The sequence below is a fragment of the Talpa europaea genome (genome assembly GCF_964194135.1).
Source record: "Talpa europaea genome assembly, chromosome: 12".
Lineage (NCBI taxonomy): Eukaryota > Metazoa > Chordata > Mammalia > Eulipotyphla > Talpidae > Talpa > Talpa europaea.
This window is the reverse complement of record NC_140079.1, coordinates 24,760,574-24,788,236: the sequence shown is the minus strand read 5'-3', so window position 1 is coordinate 24,788,236 and position 27,663 is coordinate 24,760,574. Positions and strand designations below refer to the sequence as shown.

At 48.0% G+C, this 27,663-nt stretch overlaps 1 protein-coding gene across 6 annotated transcripts in view; it reads right to left on the bottom strand.

The window, feature by feature from the left end:
- The window catches only part of PKNOX2 (PBX/knotted 1 homeobox 2), a gene marked incomplete at its 5' end in the record, with an annotated part of 73,983 nt that overhangs the window by 23,827 nt on the left and 22,493 nt on the right, over nucleotides 1-27,663 (bottom strand). For 5 of the 6 annotated variants that reach the window (XM_084250817.1, XM_084250818.1, XM_084250820.1 and 2 more), the window contains 2 exons: nucleotides 9,576-9,764; nucleotides 21,225-21,396. In XM_084250817.1, the coding sequence (XP_084106943.1) occupies nucleotides 9,576-9,764; nucleotides 21,225-21,396 (361 nt within the window). The remainder of the gene's footprint in view (nucleotides 1-9,575; nucleotides 9,765-21,224; nucleotides 21,397-27,663) is intronic. The other variant, XM_084250822.1, reaches the window with a different exon arrangement.

Here is a 27,663-nt window from a genome sequence, read left to right as displayed (position 1 = left end):
CACATTTTTACCAATAGAGGCAAAAGTCACCTAGACCTGCTTGTTCAGCTCTGGCTGGGTACCCTCCTGTGTTGGGGTCTTTTCTGGGAGTGCTGCAAGGCAGCCAAGTTACATCAGCAAAGGAAAGGAATGGAGAACTCAGTGTCAGACGCTGGTTGCATCTTAGCTGGACAAAAGAGGAAGCGACATCTTGGTATCCCTGAGATTTGGGGTTGTGATATTCACCCCTTTCTTTGTAAACATGAATTGTTTCATAAACCAGCCTGAGCACTGTGGTGTTTTTAAGGACAGATTCTCAGGACCGTTGAGTTAGACTAGACCCTCAACGATCTGCATTTTTCAAAACCTCCTTCGGCTGGTCCCCCAAACCAGAAAGGGCTGAAAATGACCTAGTTATCATACACTTTGAATATTATAGGGAATTCTTCTACCATCAGATTTCATCTTAACCTCCCCACTACCTATGGGATCAACAGGAGAGAGATGATTCTATTTGTCTGAAGGGGAATTGAGGTCTGGAGAGTGAAAGTGACTTCTGAGTCAAACAGCTGTGCCCTGGACCCAGGTCTCCTGAGCATCATGCCAGTGGTCACACTGAATGACTGGATGATGTGCTTGGATGTCAGCTGGCCAGAGTCCAAGGTAAGCATGGTGCCGGCATATTTAAGAAACCAAATAAATTACTTCCTGCTTCTTTTGGCTAAAGCCACCCAACCAGGTAGTGCCACAGCCAGGATTTAAAACATGTCCCAGAAGTTCCAGCACTGCGTGGGTGCTCAGCAACAGAAGAGTGCCATCTGGGCAGCACCCCCATGGCAGTCAGTTCCCTTTGGTCCTGCCTCCCCACCTACAACATTCCTGCCCAAGGGCAAACCCCACAAGTCAAGCTGTAGCCCCTGCCTCAAACCAGCTCTGTGACTCGACTTTGTGGCGATTTCAGGTCCACTTTGGTCTCCAGCTCGAGAGACCCCTTGTCTTGTGGACACAACAGGGTTCGGAATCTCTGGAACAGTCTATAGGTCTCTTTGGAGGAAGGAGCTGTAATGGCAGCAGTAGAAGCCCCCCGGGGAGAAAATGTTGGCTAAGCACACAGCATTATTATCTTCTCAACAGCCTCCTCTTGGGCCTGTCAGACTTGAAACCAGTTAGATGCTTCTCTGTCTATACCCAAATAGACTGTCCTTCCAGGCTCCGTAGCACCATAAAGAGTTGAGAGGCATGTTTGGTACAATTTTAGTGACATTTTTCGGCTTCCGGAGTCTTACACCCCTACTGAATTGTTCAGGAACCAGAAGCTGAGAGCTGGTTATCCAATCCAAGAGCCCTTTGCTTTGAACATGGCACTGATGTCCCTAAGGCTCTGGAAATTGCTGGAAGGTTGGGGATCATGGGTATTTTCCTGGTTTCTTGGGTGAAGCATCGGTATTCCTACTTTCTATGAGTAAGAAACATACTTTCTAGTAATAAGATTCACTTTCTAGTAGGAAATAGACCAAAAGCGAACCCTCCCATAGATTTTCCCAGGAGTGACCTCCACAGGACAAGCTGACCAAGGAGTCAGATGGAAACCAAGGAGCTGAGCTCCCTGGGCCTCCCGGGCTCTCTCCTCTGCTTCTTCCCAGGAGCTGCTTCCCCAGACACAGAAAGGCACAGAATTTCTTGGCAGGGGGCAGAGCAAGGTGGGGAGCAGGTTTAGAATGGCTGAGAGCTTGTGCCTGCTGCTGTGCTCACGCACTGGCTGCCTGGCCGTCGATCTGGACCACCTTGGCCACTGGATAAGTTTTACTCCAGATCTCATGCTTGGAACAGAAAAAGATGACTTGTTCAAAATGGAGACCTCACCAAGAACAGTCAAAGTCTCTGTGATTACCTTCGGAAGTGGAGGGTGGTGATTTGGGGTGGGGACCACCAATGAACAGGGTGACTATGAACTGACGTTGTGGTCTGATGTCAGCCTAGGAGGAGCTTTGCCAGTCCTGTGGGTCGCCCTTCTCCACTGTTAATAGGGAAGGGGCTTATGCTGCCTGGGGGACACTTAATTTCTACTAAAGGTAGAGATTTATGGAATAAACCCTGAAGGGACAAGAAATGAAGGCATGAAGGAAAGAACTGGTAGACTAGTTTCCCCTTACGTTATTCTGAAATAGGTAAATTTTTCTTAAGTAGGATGCCTTTGAAACAGGAATGAACCAGAAGACCTTGCAAAGGTCCTTCCAGCTGAGGATTTTAGAAAAATCAAGGTGGTTCTCCAGGATTTACTGTGTGGGTGAGTGGGGAGCCCGGAGCAGGCTCCTGCTGACTGCCATCCACCCCCAGGCCACTAGGGGTCTCTGCTGATCCACCGGTGCAGATGGGGCTCCAGGAGTTGGTTCTAAGCACCTCACTTCTGCTGGAAGTTTGCCTTGACCAGGGCATGTTTGTGGCCTTCCCAGTGACTTTCTTAATGCTTCTTGTCCATCTTACACGCTGGATGTAAACCTCTCTTCTTATGCACCTGTCTTTTTCCCCTAGCTTGGCTGTAGGTTTTTGAGGGAAAGGGGGGGCTTCTTTGGAATTCCCCCAAACTCCGTAGCCCAGCGTCAGGTGCGTGGTAGATGCTCAGTAAATGTGCAGTCTAATGGGGCTTGGGCCTGGGAGGGGGGTTATGTGCCAGTGGGGGTTGTCCCTACCCAATTCCTGGCAGCCCCCTTCCATTTGGGCAGAACCAGTGTTCTGTCTTAGGCCAGTAAAAACTGGGTTTTCTAACTCAGGGGAGCCAAGCACATAAACAAGCCACCTAATCCTGTCTCTGTCCCACTCCTGTTGGGGGCTTTAGTCTCAAGGGAAAGGCACTTCTGGCTTGTGGGGACAAGTAGCAGCTGCTGCTCTTAAGGAACATTCCTTCTCGGAAGGAGAAAACTGCTCAGGTTTCACTGGCCTGGCGGGAAGGACGGCCCTCGTGGTCTCCTGCCCCCTGAGCTGGAGGGACTCCAGGTGGAGGGACTTGGAACTGGCCAAAGGGACAGTTTAGTGGCTGCACAGGAGTAAGACTGGGTAACGCCCAGACCTCAACTTTCTGTCACCTGGGGCGTCCCTTTGTATCTCAGTGGTGACCCTGAGGAGACACTACCTCCCTTGGGCCCCCCAGGCCTTGAAACTCTGGTCAAGTCCTCTGGAGGCTGACTACTGGGGCTTGACTGGGGGGATTACACCCCCCCTCCCTACAGCCCCTGCCCATCTTGACTGTGCAAACTCCTCATAGATCAGGATGCAGGTCCCCCCTCCCTGAGTAGGGAAGCACTGATTTCAGGGGCCAGTCAGAGAGCCACGCCTGGCCCGCCAAGGGCAGCATCTCAGGACTGCTCGCTGCATTCCGTCCTCCTCTCTGCTCCTCCCTGCCTCCAGCTCTCAGCAAATCCATTCCTACTTCCCACAGACTGGTTGTTTCCTCTGTAGTCTCTGCCTCCACGAGGAGCTCCAGTTAGGGATGGTGACCCCTCACCACCCAGGGCCCAGGACCCCTTGTAATGTTTCAACAAAAAGTAAAGGACTTAATAGTAAGTAGAAGAATACGGACCCAGGGCCTCCCCGGTGGCACAGCGGTTGAGCGCTGGGCTACGAAGCTGCCCGCAGCCTCTGCAGCGCCTGTTCAATCCCTGGCCACCGGGCGAGGGTCCCACATGGCGCGCAGACCTCCCCTGCCACCCGCTGCTCCCCTCAGCAGTGTACTTCGGTCCTTCTGCCTGTTCTGTTCCCTGCTGTGGCTCTGGTGATTTCTCTCATGCTCCTGCACTTCTGACTGTACCCAGTGATTGTATAAATAAATAAATAAATTAAAAAAAAAAAAAAAGAATATGGACCCAGATAAGCCCTCCCAGCTTTGCTGCTCACTAGGTGTGCGTCCTGGAGGTGGGGTCTGCACTTTTCTGTGATTCCCTCTCCTTGGGTATAAAATGGAGATAATAACTTACATCCGGTAGCCTTGTTGGGAGAAATAAATGAGATAATATAGGGAAAGTGCCTGATCTGTGCAGTGTTTGGGGGAGGGGGTGTCAATAAGCGTTGATTCATCCCTGTCTCTGCCAGTTCTTTTTAAATAATACAAGAGGTAGCTACTCAATTGATATTTCCCCAGCATGTCTCCAACCCCGACTCCATTGCCTGCTTTCTCCTCTACCTTTAAAGTCATTGGCAATCGGCCATCATTATCAGCCTCAAAGCACAACGCCCCACACATTTGCCTGCTAGATAGTCCATCATTACATTTGGAGGTTAGAGATTGTGTCTTATTCAATTTTGGATCTTTGGAACTCAGCAGGCTCAGTAGGAGCTTGAGTAGATGCATGAAGGCATAAATGTACATCTGTTCCACCCTCCAGGGAGCTCTCCTTCACCCCAGGAATTATGAAAGGCTGTCTCTGTCCCTTACCTTCTCCCAGACCTCTCTCTACACTGGGAATTCTTACCTTTGGAGCTCCCAGACAGTCTACTAACCCCACTTCCCCATTCCCTCCATCCTCAGCCTGCTTGAATTGCCTCCTCCTCCAGGAAGTCCTCCCAAAGCCACAATCACAATAGGCAAATCCCCCTGTTGGCCTATCTAATCCTGAGGTTTGTTCATCTGTCCAAGCAGAAATAGACCCTGTCCATGAGGGTGCACACACTGGACCTAGGCTTTTCCTGGGGAAGAAGGAGGTTGACTGGTGATTCTGCTCCGTCCAGACCCCTTCCTAGGGCTCCTCTCCCATCTCACTAGCAACTCCTTTCCAGCCCCTCCTCGGTGTCCCCTTGATCCCGAGCTCTGGCTCACGTAACCCCTCTAAATCCTCAGGTGTGAAGCTGAGCTCCATCCCCCTGACACTGGGAGCTCCTCCTGGACAATTTGCTTATATTCTCCCATGACCTAGCACAGTAAATGCCCCCAGAATGTTGTGACTGAGTGAGAACAGTGGCTCAGCCCAATTTGCTGAGGTTTAAATCTCCATGGGGAAAGAGAGATGCATTTTGGGTCAAATTATTACTTGAGCAGGGCCGGAGTTTGGTTCTCTCTAGTGCAATGGTTTTTAGTTGGTGCCTCTAGGAAAAGACAGCAGAACCCAGATTTGGAATCTAGAAGGTGCCTTCTTACTGATGGTGCTGGCCTGGGCTGGGGGCAGAGCTCTGAGAAGCAAGGAAGCTGGTGTCAGTAGGTACAGGCAGGATGGGGAGGTTCCTAGGGAGGTAGTAAGAATCAGCTGTGGCCCAGGTCCTTGGGAACGCTGCTTTAGTCCTGCTGGGTAGATGCAGTCTCTCCCACGCCTCACCCCCAACCTTCCCCCAAAGAGAAAACTCAGATATAGAAATGCCAGGCCGAGCTGGGAATATGTGCAGGCCCCAGAGGGCTGGATGGGGACACAGGCTAGCTTCTGAGGGGCGGGGTGATTTGAATAAAAAAATATCTCCCACTTGGCAACACAAGGGTGAATGATTAGCACACAGGGAAACCATGAGCCAGCAGTTTGCAACAAAGCTGGCGGTAGCTGGAATGTTGATCGGGGAGATCATGTTCCAGAGGGAGACACCCTCCTGGGCCAGGCTGGCGCTCAGTGCAGCTATTTCAGGCTGGGGGGGATTAAGGTCGAACCATGATGAATGTGTACACACACACACACACACACACACACACACACACACACGAGCCCCAGACACGCCTTTCTCACTTCTCTCCCACTCTGGTCCTGCTGCCTTCCTCCAGGACCTGCCTCTATACTGAGGGAGCTTTGAGTCTCTCCTTCCTGGAGACCTTTGTTGGCCCCCTCCCTCCTGCAGGGGGACAGTGACAGCCACCTGACCTGCACGGAGGACGGGGATCCCTGGCGTGCCCTGCTCACCTTCTCAGCCTGGGCACTGGCCCCCAGCTGTCCTGCCTGTGCCGTCACCTCACTGTTGCTGCCATTTCTCACCCACCTCTTTTCCTGCCCGATTATTTTCTCAGCTTCTCTTTCCTTTCCTGGGTCTATGTCTCCTTCCCTTTGTTGCTCTTTTTCTCCCATTCTTCAGCTTTCTCTCTCTGCCTTTTGAACGTGACCTTCAATATTTGTCTTTCTCTTCCCTTGTCTTTCTTCCTATCCCCCTTTGACATCCCCCTTCTTATTCCCCTTTCCTATCTTCCTTTCCCCCTTTGACATCCTCTTGCTCTCTTTACCCTCTTTCTCTCTACCTGCCTCGCTGCATTGCTGCTTTCAACAAATATTTACTGATAGACTATCGTGTACAAGGCCTTGTGGCAGCCAGTATCGAGCATGGGTTATAAAACTATACAAGATACTGTTGCTACTAAAAAATAGCAGGGGCCTCCCTGGTGGCGCAGGCAGTTGAGCGTAGCACTGTGAAGCTGTCCGCAGCCTCAGCAGTGCAGGTTCGATCCCAGCCTGTGGGGGAGATACCCACATGGCGCAGCAGACCTTTCCTGTCTCGCCCGCTGCTCCCCTCAGCAGTGTATTTCGGTCAGTCTGCCTGTTCTGTTCCCTGCTCTGTCTCTGGTGAATCCTCTCACCCTCCCACACATCTGACCTATACCCCAGCTCTTGTATGCATGAATAAATAAATTTTTTAAATAAATAAAAAATATCAGGAAACTGAGACTATACAAGTCACTAAATAGAAACTCACATGTGACATTGACCATGGACAAGGCCAAAATGCTTCAGTTGTTAGTGAGTAAAAGAAGGGTCCATTCTGGATGGGCATCAGGGAGGCCTCTCTGGGGAGGGCAGCTTAATGCTGTCCTGAGTATTTGGTCTTGCAGATGTGGCGGTGTCACCTAGACAGGCACCGAGGAATGGTGACTGGGAAGGGCCTTGAATGTCAGGTGAAAGGACCTGAACACTCTGAGGGGCAGCCACAGTCTTTGAGCAGGATGATCATGATGCTAACAGAGCTTCAGGAAGACACATCCAACAGCAGAAGTTTTAGCAGTGTGCATAGGTGTGACAGTATACGTGACACTGCATTCAGGTGCACACATAGGTATTCATATGTGTGTGCATGGGTGTGAGTGTATGTATGTGTGGGGAGATTGATGCATGCACGTAAGTGCACATTGTAAGTTTGCAGTGTGTGTGTGTGTGTGTGTGTGTGTGTGCAGGGGTGAGGAGTAGCCAGAGAATTCAGGAGATGGGTTAGGATGACAGGGCAGAAGGCTGTGTGAAATGACCTATTTACCCACTGAAGTATGAGTATGTGGTGGAAGTCAGAGGCAACGAAGGCACAAATTTGAGAAACACCAAGTAGGAATACCTTGCTAAGTGTCTTTTCCTCTTTCTGGATGTCTTTATTTTGGGTTCGTAGTTCTAGGTGGATAAGAACCTGTTTGCAGTAGCCACCCCCAGCCGGGTTTCCCTATCAGGCTGAGATCTGATCCTTAAAGTGGTAAGAATCAAAGTTCTTTCCTCTTTCCTCAAAGCTTAAAGCACCGGATGCTGGGATTCCCCCAGAGGACTGACTTTTGCAGGCGGAGTCGCTGAGATCTGGCTCACCAAGCCCACGTTTCCCTTCTCTGCCAGCTCCTGTCTCCAGTGACCCTGCTTGCTGCAGACTAACTTGTCAGTCCCAGCCCCAGCAGCTTCCAAACCCCCTGGCCTTCCTGTCCTCCCCCGAGGCCCTGCTACCTCCCACCCTTCCCCGCCCCAACGCCAGAGCCAGACTGGAGGTAAAGTCGGAGGGCCCAGGAGGGGAAATCCAGTGCCTCTCCAAGGACCTGATTATTTCCAAAGACTTGTGCTAATTTTCTGATATGATCCTCACATCTCTGTGAGGCACTAAATCCTCATTACTTTTCCTGACCGATGCATTCTAATTAGATCAACACTTAAAAAAAATTCACAATAGCCACAGGATGGCTTTCCATCTCATTAACTCCTCACTTATTATTTTCATGAAAATTACTGATAAAAATGTGCATCTCCATTTGGTGAGGCCTCACAGCCTCCTCGGCTCCTATCTTGCATCTCTCCCGTCACCGGGGCTGCGCAGCGTCGCCATGGTAACCCACAATAATAGAAACTAATAAATTACAAACGAGATGCTCGTTGAGCAATTATTGTCCTCTTTTATGCAAGTTTCTTGCTAATTTTGATCATAAGGGAAAGTACAATAAGACTCTGAAGGAATGAGTCTATTTCAAGAGAATATTAGCAAGCAGAAGCCTGGGCGGCTGTTTTTAGATCTGTTATAAAGTGATTTGGTGATTTCAAGCAATGGCAAGAGGAAATAAACTTCCTGCCTCGTGTCCCATGCAGTACTCACTATTGATTCCCATAGAGATGCTATCGGGGTGGGTTTGATGTGATATTTGCCACATCAAAATATGCAAGGCCTGGCTGGCCTTCTACAGGTCACCATGTTCCTTCCCCTGACCCTGTGAACCAGGAGAGATAGAGTATATGTGTTGGTCCTTAAAACTTAGGGATAAAAATGACATCTGGCCTCCCTGGTGGTGCAACGGGTTGAGCACCACACTAGGAGGTGATCCACAGGCTCTGTAGCAAGAGTTCGATCCGTGGCCCTCAGGGGAGAATCCCATGTGGCGCAGCAGACCTCTCCTGTCTCGCCCACTGCTCCCCTCAGAGGTGTAGTTCAGTCAGTCTGCCTGTTCTGTTCCCCACTCTGTCTCTGGTGAATCCTCTCACCCCCCACATCTCTGGCCTGTACCCCAGCTCTTGTATGCATAAATGGATAAATCTTAAAAAAAAAATGACATCTGCTTTTTAACGCACCTTTTCTAACACCTCTTGCCAATCATTTTTAGAAAGTTTACCCGTTGCGCCAATCCTGATTATCTCATGAGAAGAGGCTGCTGGGGGGCCCTCCATGTGCCCATCCTGGACTCAGGAACTCAATGGCAGAGGGAGAAAGTGGGGAATTGATGGCTTAGGTAGATGCCAGTGAGTCTGGATAGAAAGACCTCGCCAGGCAGCTTTCTCAGCGTGTAGGTTTGGGGGAAATATTCTGCCCAGGAGGTGGGCCCATTCTCACGTAGAGCAGAGAGCTGCCCTTTCCACATTTCCCAGTTCCCAGGAACCTCCAAAGGGGATGACTTGAGGTGACATTGACAGTGGCCCTGAGCCTTGGGGAGACAGATGTGCCAGGGTAGGGTGAGCAAGAATAGGAAGATGGGGGAGAAGCAGTCCCAGGAAAGCTGTCTTCACCTGACAGGTAGATGGGACTTGGGGAAGCACCATTTTTGCTGAACTCTCCTTCCCAGGAGCACAGGGGCCTGAGCAAGCCACAGTCTTCCTGAGGAGTCTAGGATGTGTGGGTCTAGCCCCAGCTCTGTCCCTGCTTCAGCCTCCAGGGAAGCTTTCTACCCCTTTAATCTTGCATTCATCTTAGGCCAGGAAGCCTAACCACTTGGAGGTTGTCCCTTTGAGATCTGGGCCTCTTCTAGGGAAAGAGATTGTCCTGGCGTGAGCAATGGCAAGAGAGGGCCTTGCTGCCCGGGACTAGATTAGAGGGTCTCATGTAAAAGGAGTCTAATCCCTGTGCCTAGGTCTCCAGGGCAGCTGGAGACATTTCTATACCTGACCAGGGAGACAGCACCCCGTGCTGTGTGTTACCTGTGAATGAAGGTTTATGGAGGGCTGGTTTGGGGAGTAGGGTCCCCCGAGGTCATTCCTGAGCAGGTTATCACTGTGCATCTTGGTTTTGAGGCAGGTGATGTAACGGTTACAAAAGTCCTTGCAGAGTTCATTGACTTTCTCCAACTCCAGCAGGTGAATTCTCAGCACCTGGATTGCCTTCACCATCTGGGGAGAAGGACAACAGGTGATCACATTCCTCTCATGACCTTGACCCCTTGCGGGGAAAGGAGGCCACCCCTGCCCTAGGTCTGTGCCTTCCCATTCACGTGATGAAATTCTCGCTGCGCTTATCTGCTAACCACTCACTTGCTTTGTGCTCGCTGTCATGGCAGCTGTGGTATTCTGAGGTCAGCACTGGCCTTGGAGACCCAAGGCCAGTTCTCAAGCCCGGGCTTGCCATTTATCATCTGTGTGATTGGGTAGTCATTCAAGCTCTCTGCACCTTATTGTCTGACAAGTGGGGATAAGGGCGTTTTCCCTGTTCCCTTACCACCCTCCATGCAGGTTTGTGGAGAGGACCATATGGCAAACACATAAGCTGTAGGGTGAATCCCTGAACAGCATGGGGAAGATGGAGATCAGGGTTCCCTACAAGAGCTCTGAAATGTCAGGGCTGTCCATTCTTACACCCATTTTCTCAGTGCCCAGGCAGTACAGGGCACTTTGCAGGTACCCACTGATACATGCTGACTGACCCAGTCACCCTTCGGCTTAGCTGCATACTGGGATGCCTCACTGTCATGGTCTTTTCCACACCCTTTGGATTTGTTGTATGTATTTTTGTGGCCAGTTTAGATGGGCATGGCAAGAAGCTATTTGTCAATCAAAGCTTTTCTCTTTATTGTTCTTAGTAAAGAAAGAAAGCGCTATGTGATGTATGGAAAATAGGTAGATGGAAAAAAAAACTGCCCTTGATCCAATCACTTTAAAAGAATATGATTGTTTGTGTCTTTTCCGCATGCCTTTGTTTTAACCACTTTGTGCCAACAATTTTGTTTCCTGACTTTTCTTTAGTTTACGAAATATTTTCTAAGTGACAGAATTATTTTCTCTATTCTCTAGACTGAGTTTTCAGTATGGATACCAAGTAAATATCTGTTAAATGGGTGAAAGTTTTTCAGCTAATATATTTTTAATAGTTGCATATTGTTCTCTGTGTGTACCATACTCAATCAATCTCTTATTATTGGGTATTTATCACTTCTAATTTTTTCCATTTTGTAAAAAAAGTTATAGGACACTTTTCCAAACATAGCTTATATTCATACTTTTGCATTATTTCCTTAGGATGAGTTCCCAGAAGTGAAAGGAAGAAAGCTTTGGAGATTCTTTTGGCTCATGGTAAATATTGTCAAATTGCTTTTTAAACAGGGTTGTTCAAATGGTGCTGGAAAAATTGGACGTCCACCACACATATCATGCCAAAATGAACGCAAATGGATCAAATATCTACATAGAAGACATAAAACTATAATGCTTTTGGAAAAATATAGGAGAAAATTGTCATGAGCAAGGTCTAGGCAAAGAGGTCTTAGACCTGACACCAAAAACATAGCTCAGAAAAGGAAACCTGATGAATTAGACCTCATCAAAATTAAAAATGTCCTCTTTTCCAAAGACCCTGTGAAGAAGATGAAAAGGCAAGCTACAGACTACAAGAAAAATATCTGCAAAGCACATAACTGACAAAGGGCTTATATCTAGAATCTATAAAGAGCTCTGGAGAGTAAACAGTAAAACAGGTAATCCGATTAGAACATGGGCAAAAGACAGCATCAGACATTTCACCGAAGAGCATGTGCAGATGGCAAATGAGCATGTGAAAAGATGTTCAATGTTATTAACCATCAGGGAAATACAAATTAAAACCACAAAGAGAATTCACTACACACCTCTCAGAATGGTTAAAATAAAAATTAGTGACAGTACCAATGGCAAGGAACTGGACAGTGGATCACTCTGACACTGCTGGGGAGTCTGCAAAATGGTGCAGTTTCTTTGAAAACTAAATATATGCTTTCCAGATAACCCAGCAATTGTCCTCTTGGGCATTTACCCCAGAGAAATAAAAATAGATGTTTACACAAAAACCTATATGGGAATGTTCAAAGCAACTTTATTTCTAGCAGCCCCAACCTGGAAACAACAACAGGTGGATAAAATATATATTCAACAGGAGAATCAATGAATGGTGGTATATCCATATCATGGAATAGTAATTAGTAGCAAAAAAGGAACAAACTCTCAATATACTCAACAAGTAGGGAGGATTTCAAGAAAATTGGGCTGAGAAGGAAAAGCCAATCTCAGAAGGCTACACACTGTTGATGCCATTTATAAACATTTTTTAAATGACAAAATCATAGAGCTCACAGTTTGCCAAGGGGCGTGTGAAGCAGTTGAGAGAGGGATTGTTGACATGCATAGTGTTAACATGGGTCTACACATGATAAAATTGCAAAGAACTAAACATACAAACACATAGGAGAACATATAAAACTGGGGATGTCTGAGTAAAGTTGGTGATTGCATTACTGTCAATTTTCTGGTAGTGAAATAGTTATGCAAGAAGGAAATCAGGACTTCTCTAATTAGTCCTTAGTAATTAGTTCTTGTGAATCTATGGTTATAGCAAAATAAAAAGTGAAAAAAAAAAGGTGGGGGCTTGTTGTCTTTTGAGACCTATTTATGTTGACATAAGCAATACACAGGAGCCCCTGTTTTATCCTACCTTCCCAGCGTTTGGTTTGCATTTTGAGGCCTACAGAAGCAAGAAAGGCAATCTTTCCCAGAGAGTTTGACTGCGAGTGGATCTGCGTGGCTAGAAGCCAGCGTAACACCCCTTTCTGGGCTTCATTGGCATTTCAAGTGGGGAGCGACTGCGGATTCCCTGGGTTGGCATTTGGATCGTCTGATGGGCAGGGATTGTACTCAACTAATTAAGGGCTCTTGGAGCACTGAATTAGACTAAGTGTCACTCAAAGACAGAAAACCAACAATTTTGTGTCTTCATGCAGGGCTCAATCACAGGGTCTTGTGCGAGGGGAGTCCTCCCCCTGTGGGGCGGAGACTGCTGTCCCAAATGAAGAGGAGAACAGTGACCTCAGTATGGATTATGTGCTACTGAATAAATATTTGGCCTTGCCTAACTTTTCTACTTGTTTTGGCCACAGAAATCTTGGTTGATGTCTCTCCGAGTAAATGACACAGTACCAGGTGTTTAATACTCATGATAATTGATAATAATACCCAAACATTTCTTATTCTTACTAAGTTTCAGGTCCATGTTCAATCCCTTCATGCCCTACCTTATTTATTCCACACAACCACCTCTGCAAGTAGCTACCATTCTTGCCCATATTTTAGAATTGACGAAAATGAAGCCCAGCGAGATTAAATTTTACTTGCTTAAAGTCACACAGCTGGTAGTTGACAGAGCTAGGAGATGAAGCCAGGATGCCTGTGTCACCCTCAATACAGACTCTTGAGAGGTATATAAATAGAGAAAATGATAGTTTAAAGGGTGCATGGTTTGGGGGGACAGTAGCTCAGTGGCAGGAAGTATGGGGTTCTAGGAAAACCAAATAAGTTTGGAGACATTAATGTTTAGGACTTCCAGAGCCCTCTCTGGTGATGTTCCCTCACCCACTGTTTTCATCTCTTGCACCCCTGGCTGGCCCTTGAATGTCAGAATACCTCAGCAGTGGAGTGGTCTGCTTCCCCATGGGTGAAAACAGAGGCTTGCACTGTCAGGAGACTTTCCTTTTCTGTTTCTCTGAGCCTTACCAAGACTCCTGCCCTCACTTCTCTCATGGTGCTGGAAGGGGTCTGGTGAGGTGAGGTGGACAACCTCTAGGTGAGGTTGTCCTCCAGGACATGTGGTGACATCTTCTGCCTGAGTTCTCCCAGTCTCTGTTGCATCAGAGCTTCTCTGTGTTCTCTTAATCTACTGACTGAGAAGCTCCTTCTTCCATTTAACCAAAATGTCTCCTGCCTTCATAGAAATGCTTGCTCTGTTGGCATCAAGAACATCAGGGACCTCCGCCAATACAAACTCTGTTAATTTGGTGTTAGCTGTTCAACAAATCTCAAGTCTTGCTATAACCCAAACACTGGACCAGTCATCGGTCTTTGAATAAATTGTTCAAGTAACTTTCTTTTCTTCAGACAAAATAATCCCAGTTCCTTAAGCCTTTCTTCTTTTCCCCTTTCCTTCATTCCTTCCTTCCTACCTTCCTTTCCCTCTGCTCCCCTTTCTTCTTTGAGCCTTCCTTTACTGGATTATTCATTTCAAATGGATATTTTATTTACTTAATTATTTTAAAATCTTTTCATGTAGTTATACACACACATTTACACACAAAGTGCACACATCTATTCAAACCTAGTCAGTAAATACATATTATTAAAAAAATCATGAAATACAAATAAGCAAAAGAAGATAAAAGTTAAAATCCACCCAGAGGTGCTTTACTCAAGTGAAATACGCACAGTTGTTTAAACTAGATCTGGTGCACAGTGGCCAGAAGCGGACCTACCTTTTGGTCTATTAACACACAGTTGGAGGATTACATTTTTTATGGAATAATAGACTTGATTTAAAGATTTAGGAAGAGAGAGTAAATCATAATGGTATTCCAAGGCAATGAATATGTAGGACCTATTCATGGTAAGAGAAAAAGATGGACAATGTGGTTAATGTGAGGCAGCTGCTCAGCATCAGTGCAGCAAAAGCCTGAGGGGTTTCCAGTCAATTTGAGGCCAGGCCTACTGTTTGAAAACTGGGTAACTTTGGGCCAGTTCCATGACTTCTCTGGGTCTCAGTTTCCTCCTTTGTAAGATGGGGATAATCATCATCCTTAACTCACAAGACTGGACAAGGGTTCAGGGAGATAATAATCTGAAAGTACCTTCTAAACCACAGAAAAGCAAATTTATATACTTTTCAAACCTCTTTTAATCATTCTTAACATCCTGTTGGTTTTGCTAATGCTATTCCATATGCACTTAGTGGGAAAATAATCATCATTTCCAGTTTTTCTTCTATATTTATGTTTAGTAATCATCACCTCTAGCCCATGTGTTTGCAATTCTGTGTTTTGGCATATACATTAGAATAAAACTCTGATTTTTTAAACTATTTTTCTAAGTGATCAGCATCATGTAAAATGTTATCCCAAATCTTCCACAGCAAGAACAATTCCATTACATTTAGTATCACCATCAAATATAATGGATGTGTCTTGCATTCTTTTCCCCAAGTTTTGCTTCATCTTTCAGCTTCCCTTCCTTCCTTCTTCAAAATAAAGAAACAGCCCTCTTCTTCTAAGAAGTACTCTTCCAAAAAGCAAAATGAGAGATAACCTTACATCAGAGTCTCATACTTTCCTGTCTCAGGAAAGCAGACAGGACTGGGGCTTCTCATTTCCAATGAGGTCCCATGACATGATGCTCCCCCGCCACCCCCAAAACCATGCTTTCCTGCCTGGATATTCTGAACTCGTAGTTTAACTTTATCTGTAAAATTTAAGATGATGATAATACCTACACTGTAGAGTTTTGAAAAAGAAATAAAATAATGCCTGCAAATGTTCTGGGTGTATAGTAGCCATATGATAAATGTCAATTCTTTATGCCAACGTGACTTTCCCTCCACCATCAAATTCCTTTTTAAAAAGTGGCCTCTCTTCTAGGATCATGGCCTCTTCACTTGAGAGGAATAAATCCTTGCCTTTCAAAACATTTTTATATATAGCATTTTGTAATTTATGAAATGCTTCTCTCTCCATGATCTCATTTGAGTCTGATAATCACAGGGACACACAAGAAATATTATCACTCTCCTCGAGATGAGGAGATGAGGCTCAGAGATTAGGTGACCTGCTAAATTCCATGCAGCAATTAGGGAGGTGGCCTTGCTCCCAAGGGCAGGGCGGATTCCTTTCATCCCCTCCTGCTGCTGCAAGTCAGGAAGTGGGAACTCTTCCCCCTCACTTACAGACCAGAGGAGTTTATAAACACGCATTCCTGAAAGTGTGCCGATATTTCCTGCAGGTCAATAGGGCGGCCAAAGCCAAGTCAGAAAATTTTCCAGATCAGATGAGCTCAGCCTGACCAGTTGGAAGTGTGGGGTCACTGCAACAAGGAATGGGGATGGGACATGGAAGAAGGGTGAATCCCAGGGCCTGAATGACTCCCAAATGGTTGGAGGGTGGGATGACCATTTGCTGGAAACCACTGTGCATAACAAGTTAAATCACGTTTAAGCCAATAACGTGGCACTTCCCCCATGTAGTCCTCAGAATGTGAAGTCACGTGCTGCAGAGGGAAGAAGGTGGTATTTGGGAGTTAGCCTCACAGGGTGCAAATTCCAGCCTTGTAACAGGGGAACATGGGGTTCTTAGCTCTTGATTTCCTCCTCTGTAAAGGGGGGAGGATAATCACTCCCTCAAGGGGTTATTGTGAGAATTAAATTGCAAAGCAGGAGATGAAGCCAATGGGATTGGTAGGCTGAGTCTTGAACCTATGGGGAGACTTTGGACAATTCAGATCATCTTTGCACTTTAGTTTCCTCATCTGCAAAATGAGATCGCAATAGTGACTCCCTTGGAGTTGCACTGAGGATTACATTGGTGTGATTAGCAAAGAGCTAAAAACAAGGCTTGGCACATAGAAAGTGCTAAGAGAAGATTAGCTGCAGAGCATTGTAACTGCTGGGAGGTAGCCCCGGGACTCCAGGACTCAGGGACTCCTGTCTCTGCCTCTTACCTAACTTGTGATCTTGAAGCGAGTGATTTCACCTGCCTCTCTATCGTCTCATCTTAAAGTGGGGCTTACAATAATATTTGCCTCGTGGGTTTGAAAAAGGATTAAATAAGATAACATAGATAAAGTGTTTGGAATAGCACCAGGCACCTAGTAAGTTCTGGACAGATTCTAATTATCCCTGGCATTGATTCTTCTTATCGTTCCCTTTCCTGGCTACCGCAGGATATTCTGCTCCTCTTTGGGCAGAGTCTGCACTGTAGGCTGAAGTGAATGACTCTGAATGGTGTTGGCCCCGGGTCTCTGTGGGCCCAGAGCTCAGCTGACTCCTTCCCGTGACTTTTTATTCAGAGCCTCCGGCCTCAGGCCCTGCCTCTTCAGAGTGGGCCCAGGGGCCTAAGGGGGTGGGGGCCCATTTTGGAGCTGGCTTTGCGGTCAGACAGCCATAATCTGTCCCTCGAGCCACACCAGAGTCTCATTAAAACGTGCCCCATAAATGTTAAAAAATTTACACATAAAAAAATTCCATGCATGAAACTGAAACCGTACGTTTTACAGCCTCGGTTTGAAATCTTGCATAATATATAAAACCTTGGCCCTGCACTGGGGGCCCGTAAATCAGATTTTATAAAACAAAAAGCTTTTACCTTTCAAAGGGGTTTGGGGAACTTGCAAATTTTACAAACTTTACAGACTGCCAGTCAGAGGCTGCTGGGCCAGGTGAAAAATAGGCCTGGCGAGCACTAGGGGTTAGGGGTGGGGTGGGAGTTGGAGTGAAGGGCATCCCTGGGGGAGCTAACCAGGGGCTCTAGCCAGCTTGGCTATTATGGGGTACTGGTGGAAAGCCACCCCCATTACAGTGAAATGCAGGGGGACTATGTGTGGGGGAGATGGTGGTGGTACTATTTGTAAACAGGAGTTTTATTTCCCTCAGGAGGAAAAGCGGTGGGCTATGCAGGGAAAAGGCTGACCTAATAGGAGCTGGCAGGCCTGGGTTTGGGTCTTGACAAATCATTTCCCTCCTCTGGACCTCAGTGCCCCCATCTATAAAATGGACTTGCTTCTGTGGTTGTGCATCCCCCAATTGGGTGTGATTCTGAGTTTTCCTCCCAGCACGGGTGCAATGGGAGCAGCTGGCTAGCCAGGGAGGCACGTTCCCTGGGAGTCCTGCAATCTGGAAGCTTCTCTGATCTTTGTGCAGCTCTGGGAGAGTGCTGGCAGCCCTTCCCATGGGAACTTGTCTGGGAGAGACCTGGGAATGGGAAGGCAGCACATGAGAATCCGCTTGGAGGAGGGAGGCCAGCATCTGGAGGTGGGAGAATTCATGCTCAAATGTGGGCCTGGGGGGGACCATGGGCTCGCGGGAAAGCAGGGTCAGGGTGCGATGGGGGGTCCAGGGTGGGACAAAGTTTTGGGCGGACCCTGGTGTCCTCCTGACAATCCCATCGATGAAAGTCAACATTCAAGGGCAAAGGCAAGCCGCCCTGACACACATATATATAAAAAATAAATCTCTCAATTATCTCAGCTCATTTGCTTGGGGTCTCTCATTTTATGTCCCTGCTCTGCTGCGCAGTATATCTGTCCGGATAAAGAGTTACAGTCCGTTGGGCTACGTGTGCGGGGTTGTAAAAAATACAGATGCCAAATTAACTGGCTGTGGCACTCGGCAGCTGATTGAGCTGATAATGACGCGATCTGACCTTTTTCTAATTTCTAATTATGTGCATCTCGGCTGTGCTGGCTACATGATTCTTGTTCTAATGATGGCTCCTGCATTGGCCTCTTTATCTCCCCCCTCCCAACACAAGTGGGGTGGCAAAGGGCACCTCTTGACCCCCCAAATAAAGTTTCTGGGTTCTGGTCACACCAGGTTTTTTGATGGGGGCAGGTGAAGATGGGAAGCTGGAATGCCTCGGCCTAGAGATACTACACTTGAGATTAACCTTCTGGATGCTGTGCATTTTAAAAGGCCATTTAGTTCCATAAGCCACCTCATTAATTTTTTTTTTTTAATTATTACAGATGAGCTAGGTGTATGAGTCTACAGATGAGGAAACCGAGCTTCAAAAGGGTGAAATCATTAAAGTGGCAGAAAAACTAGGCTCAGTCCTTGGGTCTATAAGTGCTTCTTCAGTTTTCTCTACTTAAAGGCCTCTGTTTTAATCAACGGGCCACTGACTGTGGCTAACTCATGTGGGCAAATCAGGACCACGTCAGTCCAAGCACAGAGGCACCAACTGGACCACTTTAAGCCCATTTGCCTAAGACAGATGACCAGGGGAGGTCAGACATCTGGGGTCCTTGGGGAGCTTCCTCAACATGCACACACACCCCCCCTAGGTCAGGTATAGCATGGAGCAGACAAACACTTAGCTGAGTTCTGTTGGATTGAGAGAGGAAATTGATTCTTTGGGTGCACAGAACCCAGAGAGACCTAGTTAGTGTGGGTGAGAAGACTGCATGAGCTGGTCACCCTTCTGGTGTCTTCCAGACTGTTCTGGACTAGGAGGCTGTCCCTGGTGGGCTCCCATAGCCCTCCTGGCAAGTGGTGGTGGGCAAGGAAGGTGAGGTCTGTTTCCCTCGGACCTCAGCATCTTAAGAAAGCTTAAATTTTCTTTCACTTTACTTAGCCTGATTTTAGGTGTCTCCTAACTACCAACTTAGGCTTTGGTTTCTTTTTGTGTCAGGTAAGGTGAGTGGACCCGCACCCCCAGACTGATTGTGGTACCCACAGAAATGAGAGTCTCATCCCCTACTCCAAGGGTGCCTTAGGTTCTAAACACCTGCTTTTCAGCCATAGCTAGCTTGAGATTTTGAGTTGTTGACCAGGCTGCCCTTACTATTCAACCATTTTAAGAACCTGCACAGGAAAACTCCCCCAGGAGACCTGAGAGACAGGGTCTGGGCTCCCGGGAAGTGTAGCTGCTCCATCCCAATTAGGGAAGGGGCCAGGGGTGAGCAGAGATGGGCCTGGGCCACTCACAGATCTATGCCAGTACTCCTGGTAGCAGCCAGGCAGGTGCATATGCTCTGGCCGTGGCCTGTTCCCTTTCTAAGTGCTTGTCACTAGTCACAACACTTCACACATGCAGGCCAGGATGCTCTCTCATCACAGCTCTCCTGGACTCAGTAAAGCACTGTATTCAGCTCTTGAGCAAAGCAGCATATAGATAACTCACAACACAGAACAACTTGCTCTGCAGTATACCTATGTGCCTTTGCCTGCGTGCTTGTGTGTGTGTGAGCACATGCATGTGAGCACATGTGTCTTTCCTTCCTTTTCAGAGCCACATTCGCTTTTCTGATTCCTTTTGGGAGTAGGTACCTGCTAACCTCAGGATCCAAGAGGGCAGGGCTTTGATCTATCCATTTGTGGGAGAGAGCTGTGCAGAATTTCCAGAGTCACTCTAAAATCTGAGTAACCTACCCACAGAAAAATCAAGAATTATGGTTAATAATTCCACGATGTCTGGAATTTATTGTGATGAATGAAAAGGGCAGCCTCCCGCCCCTTGCATCTCTGTGGAATTCTCAGGGCTACAGGAGAATTTCCAATGTCCTCTCTGCCCAGTGATTACCTGATTTCATTGAGGATTGCTAGTACCCAGGGAAACTTTTAAAAATGTGGATTCACAGGGTCCACCAAACTTACTGAATCATAATTTCCAGGATTCCCATACTTTCCAGGAATGTGTATTTTTATTTTTATTTATTTATTTATTTATTTATTTATTTATTTATTTATTTATTTATTTATTTATTTATTTATACAAGCACTGGGTACAGTCAGAAGCGCGGGAGGGTGAGAGAATTCACCAGAGCCAGAGCAGGGAGCAGAGCAGGCAGAAGGACCGAAGTACACTGCTGAGGGGAGCAGTGGGCGGCAGGAGAGGTCTGCGCGCCATGTGGGACCCTCCTCTGGTGGCCGGGGAGCAGCCAGGGATTGAACCGGCGCCGCAGAGGCCGCGGGCAGCTTCGCAACCCAGCACTCAAACGCTGCGCCACCAGGGAGGCCCAGGAATGTGTATTTTTAAACTGCCATGATGATTTGGATGACAAGCTAGGTTGGGGAGTCTGAGCTATTTCATTTCCTTAACTGGGCAGGACCTCTGCTGGTCTTTCTCCCAATGTGACTGTGTCTCCAGGCCTTTTTATTGAAGTGCTTGAGTATGCCTTTCACCCTTCTTCCCTACCCTGGAGCACCCCAGTCATCAGCTTCTCTCAGCAGCTGACAGGCCCATGACAGCTTTACTAATATGCCAGGACAGGAGCTTGCCTGGTGGTGAAAGTGGTTAAGACGCAGCACTACGAAGCTATCCGCAGCTACGAGTTTGATCCCCTGACAGGGAGGTGACCCACATAATATAGCAGACTTCTCCAGTCTCGCCAGCTGCTCCCCTCAGCAGTGTATTTCAGTTAATCTGCCTGCTCTACTCCCCACTCTGTCTCTGGTGAATCCTTTCACCCCCCACACCTCCTGCCTATACCCCAGTTCTTGTATGCATAAATAAATAAATCTTAAAAAAAAATGCCAGGATGGCAGTCCTTAGAATTGTTAACCTGCTGTTCTGGCTTCTATGCTGCTTCTTTCCTCCTGTCTGCACTGCAGGTGGGGGCTGAGTGAGATGCAGTGGCTGGGTGGGCAGAGAAGGGGAGCCTTTGGCAGCAGGATCTGTACATGCAACTCCTGGTTTAAGAGACTTAGAGTTCTCAGCTGCCAGAGTGCGAGTCTATTACTTGCCCCACGGGGAGGCGGGCATGCAAAATTGTTTATTGAATGAATGAAAGGATCATTTCTAGAGTGGGAATCAGTGGGTACGACCACCCTAGTCAAGGTGGGGGTTGAAGGGTCTTTACCAGATTGTCCAGTTCTGGGTCATCGCTGAAGAAGGGTTTGTGCTCCTGTTCCTGCTGGTGGACAAAGTTCTCGATGTCCACATCAAAGCTGGCGGAGGTGATGCACTCAGAGCCCTGGGTGGCCTGTTCACATTTCTCAAACAGCAGCGTCAGGAGCGGGAAAAGAGGGTGCCTGCGGGGACATCAAGAGCTCACACATGCGCATACACAGAGACCTGCAGCTGGTCGGGCTCAGAAACCACCAGGGACCCTTCCCCACATTCCCATCACGTCTTCTCCCAAAGTCCCACTCCTTGAGAATGTCCTCAGTCCCCATGATCAGCCTAGATGGCAACATTTCACGCCCTGGCCTGGAGAACTATTCAGTTCCTGGGGCCTCCCCACCGGGTGCCTAAATTGCCACTTTGGTCAGATCAGCTGCATGGATATTTGGTGAGAGATGAAGAAACAGGTGTCCAATTTTGGCTGAAGGTCAGCCCGGGAAGAAAATGTGGGTGGTGTCTAGGAATGCGCTGAATAAGGCCTATACATGGCTGTCTGAAGACAGGTGAGGGAGGGCAGTACTTGGGCGTGTGTGCATGTGTGCAGGGGCAAATGTACGAGTGAGCCTGATGAATTCTCATCCCCACACAGTGGGCAGATGTCTCTTCCTGCTGTGCCTGTTGGTTGACTTGGTTTAGGTCAGATACCCCAGTTACACATGCACCATCTCCCTGCACTTTTCCATCATCATGCACTTAGCACGACCGTAATGAAGTGATTATTTGCATTGCTATGCGCTCGCTGTTTCCTCCAAGACTGCCCCTATATCAATGATCACTGTATCCTTAGGATCTGGCCCTGCATGTTCACAGCAGTCACTTAAGAAACACTCAGTGACTGACAATGACTCAGTGAATGAAGAGTGTGCGTGTGTGAGGGTGTGTGGGTATGGTCCTATGATGTATTGTGGAAGCTGAAGTGCCTACCTGAATGGCTCTCTGGGTCTCAGCTTAGATGTCATTAACTGGGAAGCTTCCTTGACTGCCCTGCCCCTCCAACCAAAGCTGACAGCTCTGTGAATTGTTTGCTTTATCACCTGCCTTCCCCACTGGATCGTGAACTGTATGAGGACAGGAATCAAGCCTACTTTTGTCATCACTGTCCATTATCAAATATATATGCTATGTGTGTGCACCTATTTGCATGCACACATGCATATCATTCTTATTTTCTGCAGCATGTGTGAACACCCAGCATGTGTTCATGTGTTGGCATGGGTGGTTGACACTGGAGTCTGGAGGCCCAGTCCCTTCCGCTGTGGTTCCTAAGAGCCTCTGCACATCCCTTCCTGGTCTTTCTCATTTTCTGATTAAGCCCTCCTTGCTGGGAGAGGAAGAAGTAAATGTGTTGAGCCTGACCCCTAGGTCTCTACCAGCATTACCCAATAGAACTTTCTGCAGTGATGGAACACAATCTCCGCTGTCAATATGGTGGCCACTTACTACCAGGGACCAACAAGCACTTGAAATATGACTCTTGGGTCTAGGATGCTGAATTTTAAAGTTTAATTCCTATTCATTTAAGTAGCCACCTAGGGTTAGTGGCCACCATATTGGAAAGCACAGTAAGTCTTGAAAAGAAAGAGAGACCATGAGTTTTTTTCTCCAGCATACTGTGATTGGACACAGCAAGAGAAGGACCATCTTCCTGTGTATGTACGAAGATGGGAAATCCCTGCAAGGAGGTATGCCCCATTCTGGAACTCTAATAATTCTAGGCAGATAGACAGGAGTTGCTCTGTTCCATTTACACTCAAACTCTGCAGCTCATTCTACTCAGTCTCAGGGGATGAACGGGGAGATGGGGTATAAATTCTGGCTCCAGAGGTGCTGCTTGGCTGGGCAGAGGCTGCCCCAAACACTATCTCCCAACCCTTATTTGGGAGCGAGTGCAGAAACAGCTGGGCCCCAAGGCTGCAGGCTGGGTTACAGGGCTCCCCATGCACACACACCTACACTGCTAATATCTAAGGGTCTCCCATCTGCAGCCCCAAATTGCCAGAAGAACTCTTCTGCCCTGTTAGGGAAAACAATGGGTTAGCTTAGCCATCGGGCTGAAGACAAAGAGAAAATCAGGTGAAGGGGTTAAACTCCAGTCTAAGTCTTCATTTGCAGCAACTAATACCGAAGCATATTATAGTCTAATCTAACCTGATCCCAGTTTAATGCAAGATTCTCCTGGCCCTGAGTGGAATACCAAAGAAAGCCTCAGTGGCTGTAATTTAAGCAGAGCCCTGCAGTGGTTTAGCTGAGGGACATGAAAGGCAAATTCCAGACGGTGTTATGAATTATTGCGCCTTATGAACCTTCCTACTCTCAACAGATGCCTGCTGCCATTTAAACAGCCACTAGATCAATTAGGAATGAAAGGCACAAATCGACTCTGTACAAGGGCACTAAATTACCAGGAACTAATAATCCGCAGCATCGTGCCAGGTGGTGGGGGTGCAGCCCCCGCCCCAACCCCCAGGCAGCCGCCGGTCACCGCTTGCGCCTTTCTTGCTGGTTGGAGGGAGGGTGGGCGGCTGCTGGGTGGAGAGGTGCTGGTCTGTGTGTGTGCGTGTGCATTAGAGTGCACCTGGGTTGAATGAGGGCTCTCAAGAGAGTGTGAGTGTTATATGATCATCGGTCCTGTGTGTTACTATGTGAGCACATGCGGGGTTCTATCTGCTGTCCATATGCACATATGGGTTATGGGTCCAGAACTGGTGTGCAGATCTCTGTAAACTTATTGTGTGATTGTGTGTTTTGTGTACAAAGCATGAGTAGTGTGTGGCGTGGAGGAAGAGGGATCTGCTCTGGACCAAATATTGTAGCTACTAGCTCTAGAATTGGGGTGGGGGAGCGGAGGGTGGTCGCTTCTGTGATTGTCCTTTATCTGCTGGGAGAAACTTCACTTAGAGTAGTCAGGGAGGGCCTCTCTGAGGAGGTGACATTTAAGTTAAGCCTTGAATGATGATGAGGCAGCCATGCAAAGATCTGAGGGATGAACTGCCAAGCAGAGAAAAAGCAAAGCACCTGTGATAGGGATGGGCTTGACACATTTCTGGAACAAAATCCAAACCAGATGAAGACAGGAGGGAAATGGATGGAGATGAGGTTGCAGAGGTGAGCAGGAAACCTGATGATAGGACTCAGAGCTGGGCTTTCAGGGGCTGGGGGTGCATGGGAAGCGCTGTCACCTAACTGGGGAACAGAGTGCACCCACCTAGCAGAACCATAGCAAGGGTCCCTTTTATAAACCTATCACCTCAGGTATCAGATCCGAGATGGATATGTGTGTGCAGAGCACATGGGGGTATTTTCTATGACTTCTACTGTCTCTCGGATTTCTTTCTCCTCAAGTTTACTCCCGGTCCCTGGAGCACAGAGCAGACTTCATGGATGCTTACATAGCCACCTCCTCCAACTCCCCCTCACCTGAAATGTGCTCCAGTCCCTCCTCACCTGAAACATACCAGCAGCTTCCAAACCCTGCCTCCTCATATCATACCCTCCCCAGTCTCTTGCCTTTGCTTCCACCTATGCTGATATCTGGACCCTTGAGTCCAGGAGCTCAGATGGTGCCTGAGCTTACCTGCAGCTTTTCATGTGAGCCAGATCCAGGGTCAGGGGCTTACCTATGGCTCCCAAGCTCTGTCTGGATCCCCAATAAACTTGGACTATGGCTGCTTCCTGTTACCTCAAGCCTGGGGGCCTCTGAGACACCCCACATCATCACCTGAGAAACAGGCTGCTTCCCAAGGACTCCATTGGGCTCCTCAGTGGCAGTCATGCCATGCGTTTCTCTACGGCTGTCCCCTGGCCAGTCCCAGCTACCCAGCCTATGCCTGCCTAAGGGTTGACCTATATTTCTATGCCACCTCCATATGCCTGGAAAGGAGGCTGGAAGTCACCCTCAAGGAGTCCTTTCCAGCAGCCAAAGTGGCAGGCTTGGGGTTGGGGTAGGATGAATAGCACAGGGACCGTGGCTACCTGGAAGAAGCATTTTCTGTTAGAGGGGGGATACTGGTTCTGTTATTCTTGGGCTTCCTCAGCATCAGTTTGTCCAACTAGAACATGGTTCTTCAGGAGCCCCTCCCCACTCCTACTGTCCTGATCTCTCCCATTGTGCATCTAGACCCTCTAGAGGCTAGAAATCCATTCCCAGACCATGATGAACCAGATATGAGAGGTGGCCATTAGACTTTTTTCCCAAGAGCCAAGGGCATTTGACCTCCACAAGAGCTTACCTTCTCCCTCCCTGATCTTTTCCTGCTCTTCTTCTCCTGTGTCGCCTCCCACCTGACCGCCCCCTCCACCCCAATCTCTCTTAAGCCGTTCAAAATTTGGAGGAAATAAATCTTGCTGCACTGATTCAGGGAGAGTTTGAGCCTCGTCAGTGCAGAACAAATAAAAGGAGTGAACTGGCATGACATTTTACTGCAGAAGAGAGGTCGTTTCCAGCCACTAATAAAAAGGATTTGACACAGACTAATAAAGAGAAATGAATTTCTCTAATGGCCTAATTTAGCACATTCAGCACTGTGCCTCTTGCCTGCCTGGGTGCCAGGAGGGCGGGCAGGTTCGCCATGAGAGCGGACAGAGCCAAGGCTGGAGAGAGAGAGAGAGAGAGAGAGAGAGAGAGAGAGAGAGAGAGAGAGAGAGAGAGGATGGTCTCACACGTTTCTTATTTCCTTTTTCTTTCCTGAGTCTCTCCCTCCAACCCTGTCCTCCTCACCTCTCCCCAGGAGCATCGGAACCCAAATCAAGCTCAAGATATGCAGTTCCTGTTAACGATCCAAAGAAATAAAGAACCCCTCCACAGAATTGCAGCCTTGTGCTAGCTTAAGAAGGTGATTAAACCGGATGTGCTGATTTCTACAGGGGTTTAACCCATCGTTTGGTTTAATTATTTCTGACATTTCTGCCTTGGAGTTTTCCACATCACCCAAATTCTCTGGCCTCGAATGCCCAGTTTGGGGCTAGGATGTGGGGGGCTGCCCCCTCTGGGAGAGCGGATTAGAGTCAGGGCAGGATTTTGGCTGAAACCCTTTGAGAAGCGAATGTGACCTCTCTCTAGCAGCAGAAAGGCAGAGACCCCTTGCGAACAAACCCCAATTTTTCTTCAGGGCAAAGTGACCTCGCTCCCTACCCCCACTTCTTGTCAGGTTTCTGAGAGCACCCTCAGGTAGGTGGGTTTCAACACAGCCTGTTTACTCCTCACACCCCAACACAGACATTCTGGATATAAATTAGGTGAAAGGTTTCCTTAACATTTGCAAAGATGTAGAATGGAGACTACAACTTCTTCAGTCATTTCTAACTTAAAGATCCCCTACAGGATAGAATCTCATTTCCTTTTGTTAAAAGGACTCAAGAAAGGACAGTTGAACTCTTTTCTGCTTTGCTTCCTTCCTTTGCCTTTGTGTTTTTCACCCAAACTTGTGGGCCTAGAATGTCCGGTTTGGGGCCAATCTGCATTTTAACAATTTTTGAAAACACTTCTTGCTGCTTAGAGGAGGGCCAGAGACCAAGAAGCAGAGACAGGAAAGAGAAAGGAGCCACAAATACAGAACTCTGAGAGGCTATGATACAAAGAGCATGAGAGACAGAGAATAGACATCTAGACAGAATCTGAGCCCCACAGCCTGGGGGCAGGGGGCTGCGCGCATGGTCACATGCAGGGCGAGACATTAGTGTTGCGTTCTCTTTCTGGGTGATAAACCTTGTGATTCACAGTCATGCCACTCTGCCCTTTCAGAGCCTCTCAGCCATCTCTTCCCTGTGACCTTGGCCAGGACTGCAGACCTCAATCATGGGTCCAGCCAAGTATGCGGCAGCCTGCCTGGCTGTCCACCTCCACTCCAGTGACTGACCTTGGAGCCCCCAGGCCCATTCTACACCTCACCTCGCGGCCCAGACTCATCCAGCTGTGGGGTGGTGGGCAGAGGAGGCCCAGGGTCAGCGCTCACCCCCTCCAGGAGCCCTGGCTGCTGCTTCTAATGGGGAAGAGGCAAGTGGGGTATTAGAGCCTCAGGACCCTTCCTGGCTGGGATAAGAATGGATGGATGGTCCAGAGGGTGGAATGAGTAATAGAAAGGCAGCATTTCTGGGTGGAGATTTTCAGTGGTAAGCCAGTGGGAGCAGAGGCCTCATCAGGGTCATACTACTCCAGAGGACATTAGTCTGTTGGCCCGATAGATGTGGTGTGGGAGTGTGTGGTGGGGTGGCCAGCAGTGACTAGCTGGCTAGCCCAGTCTCTGCTAATGCACACCATCGGAGCTTAGTTGCCAAAGGCCCATCACCCTGGAAAATCTGCCCAGAGCAGGCATTGACCCTTTCTTTCTGTTTCTCAGGTCGGCAGTCACTGGGATATAGAATTGGGGAGAGAAACCCCAGAGTAACCCTCCAGGACA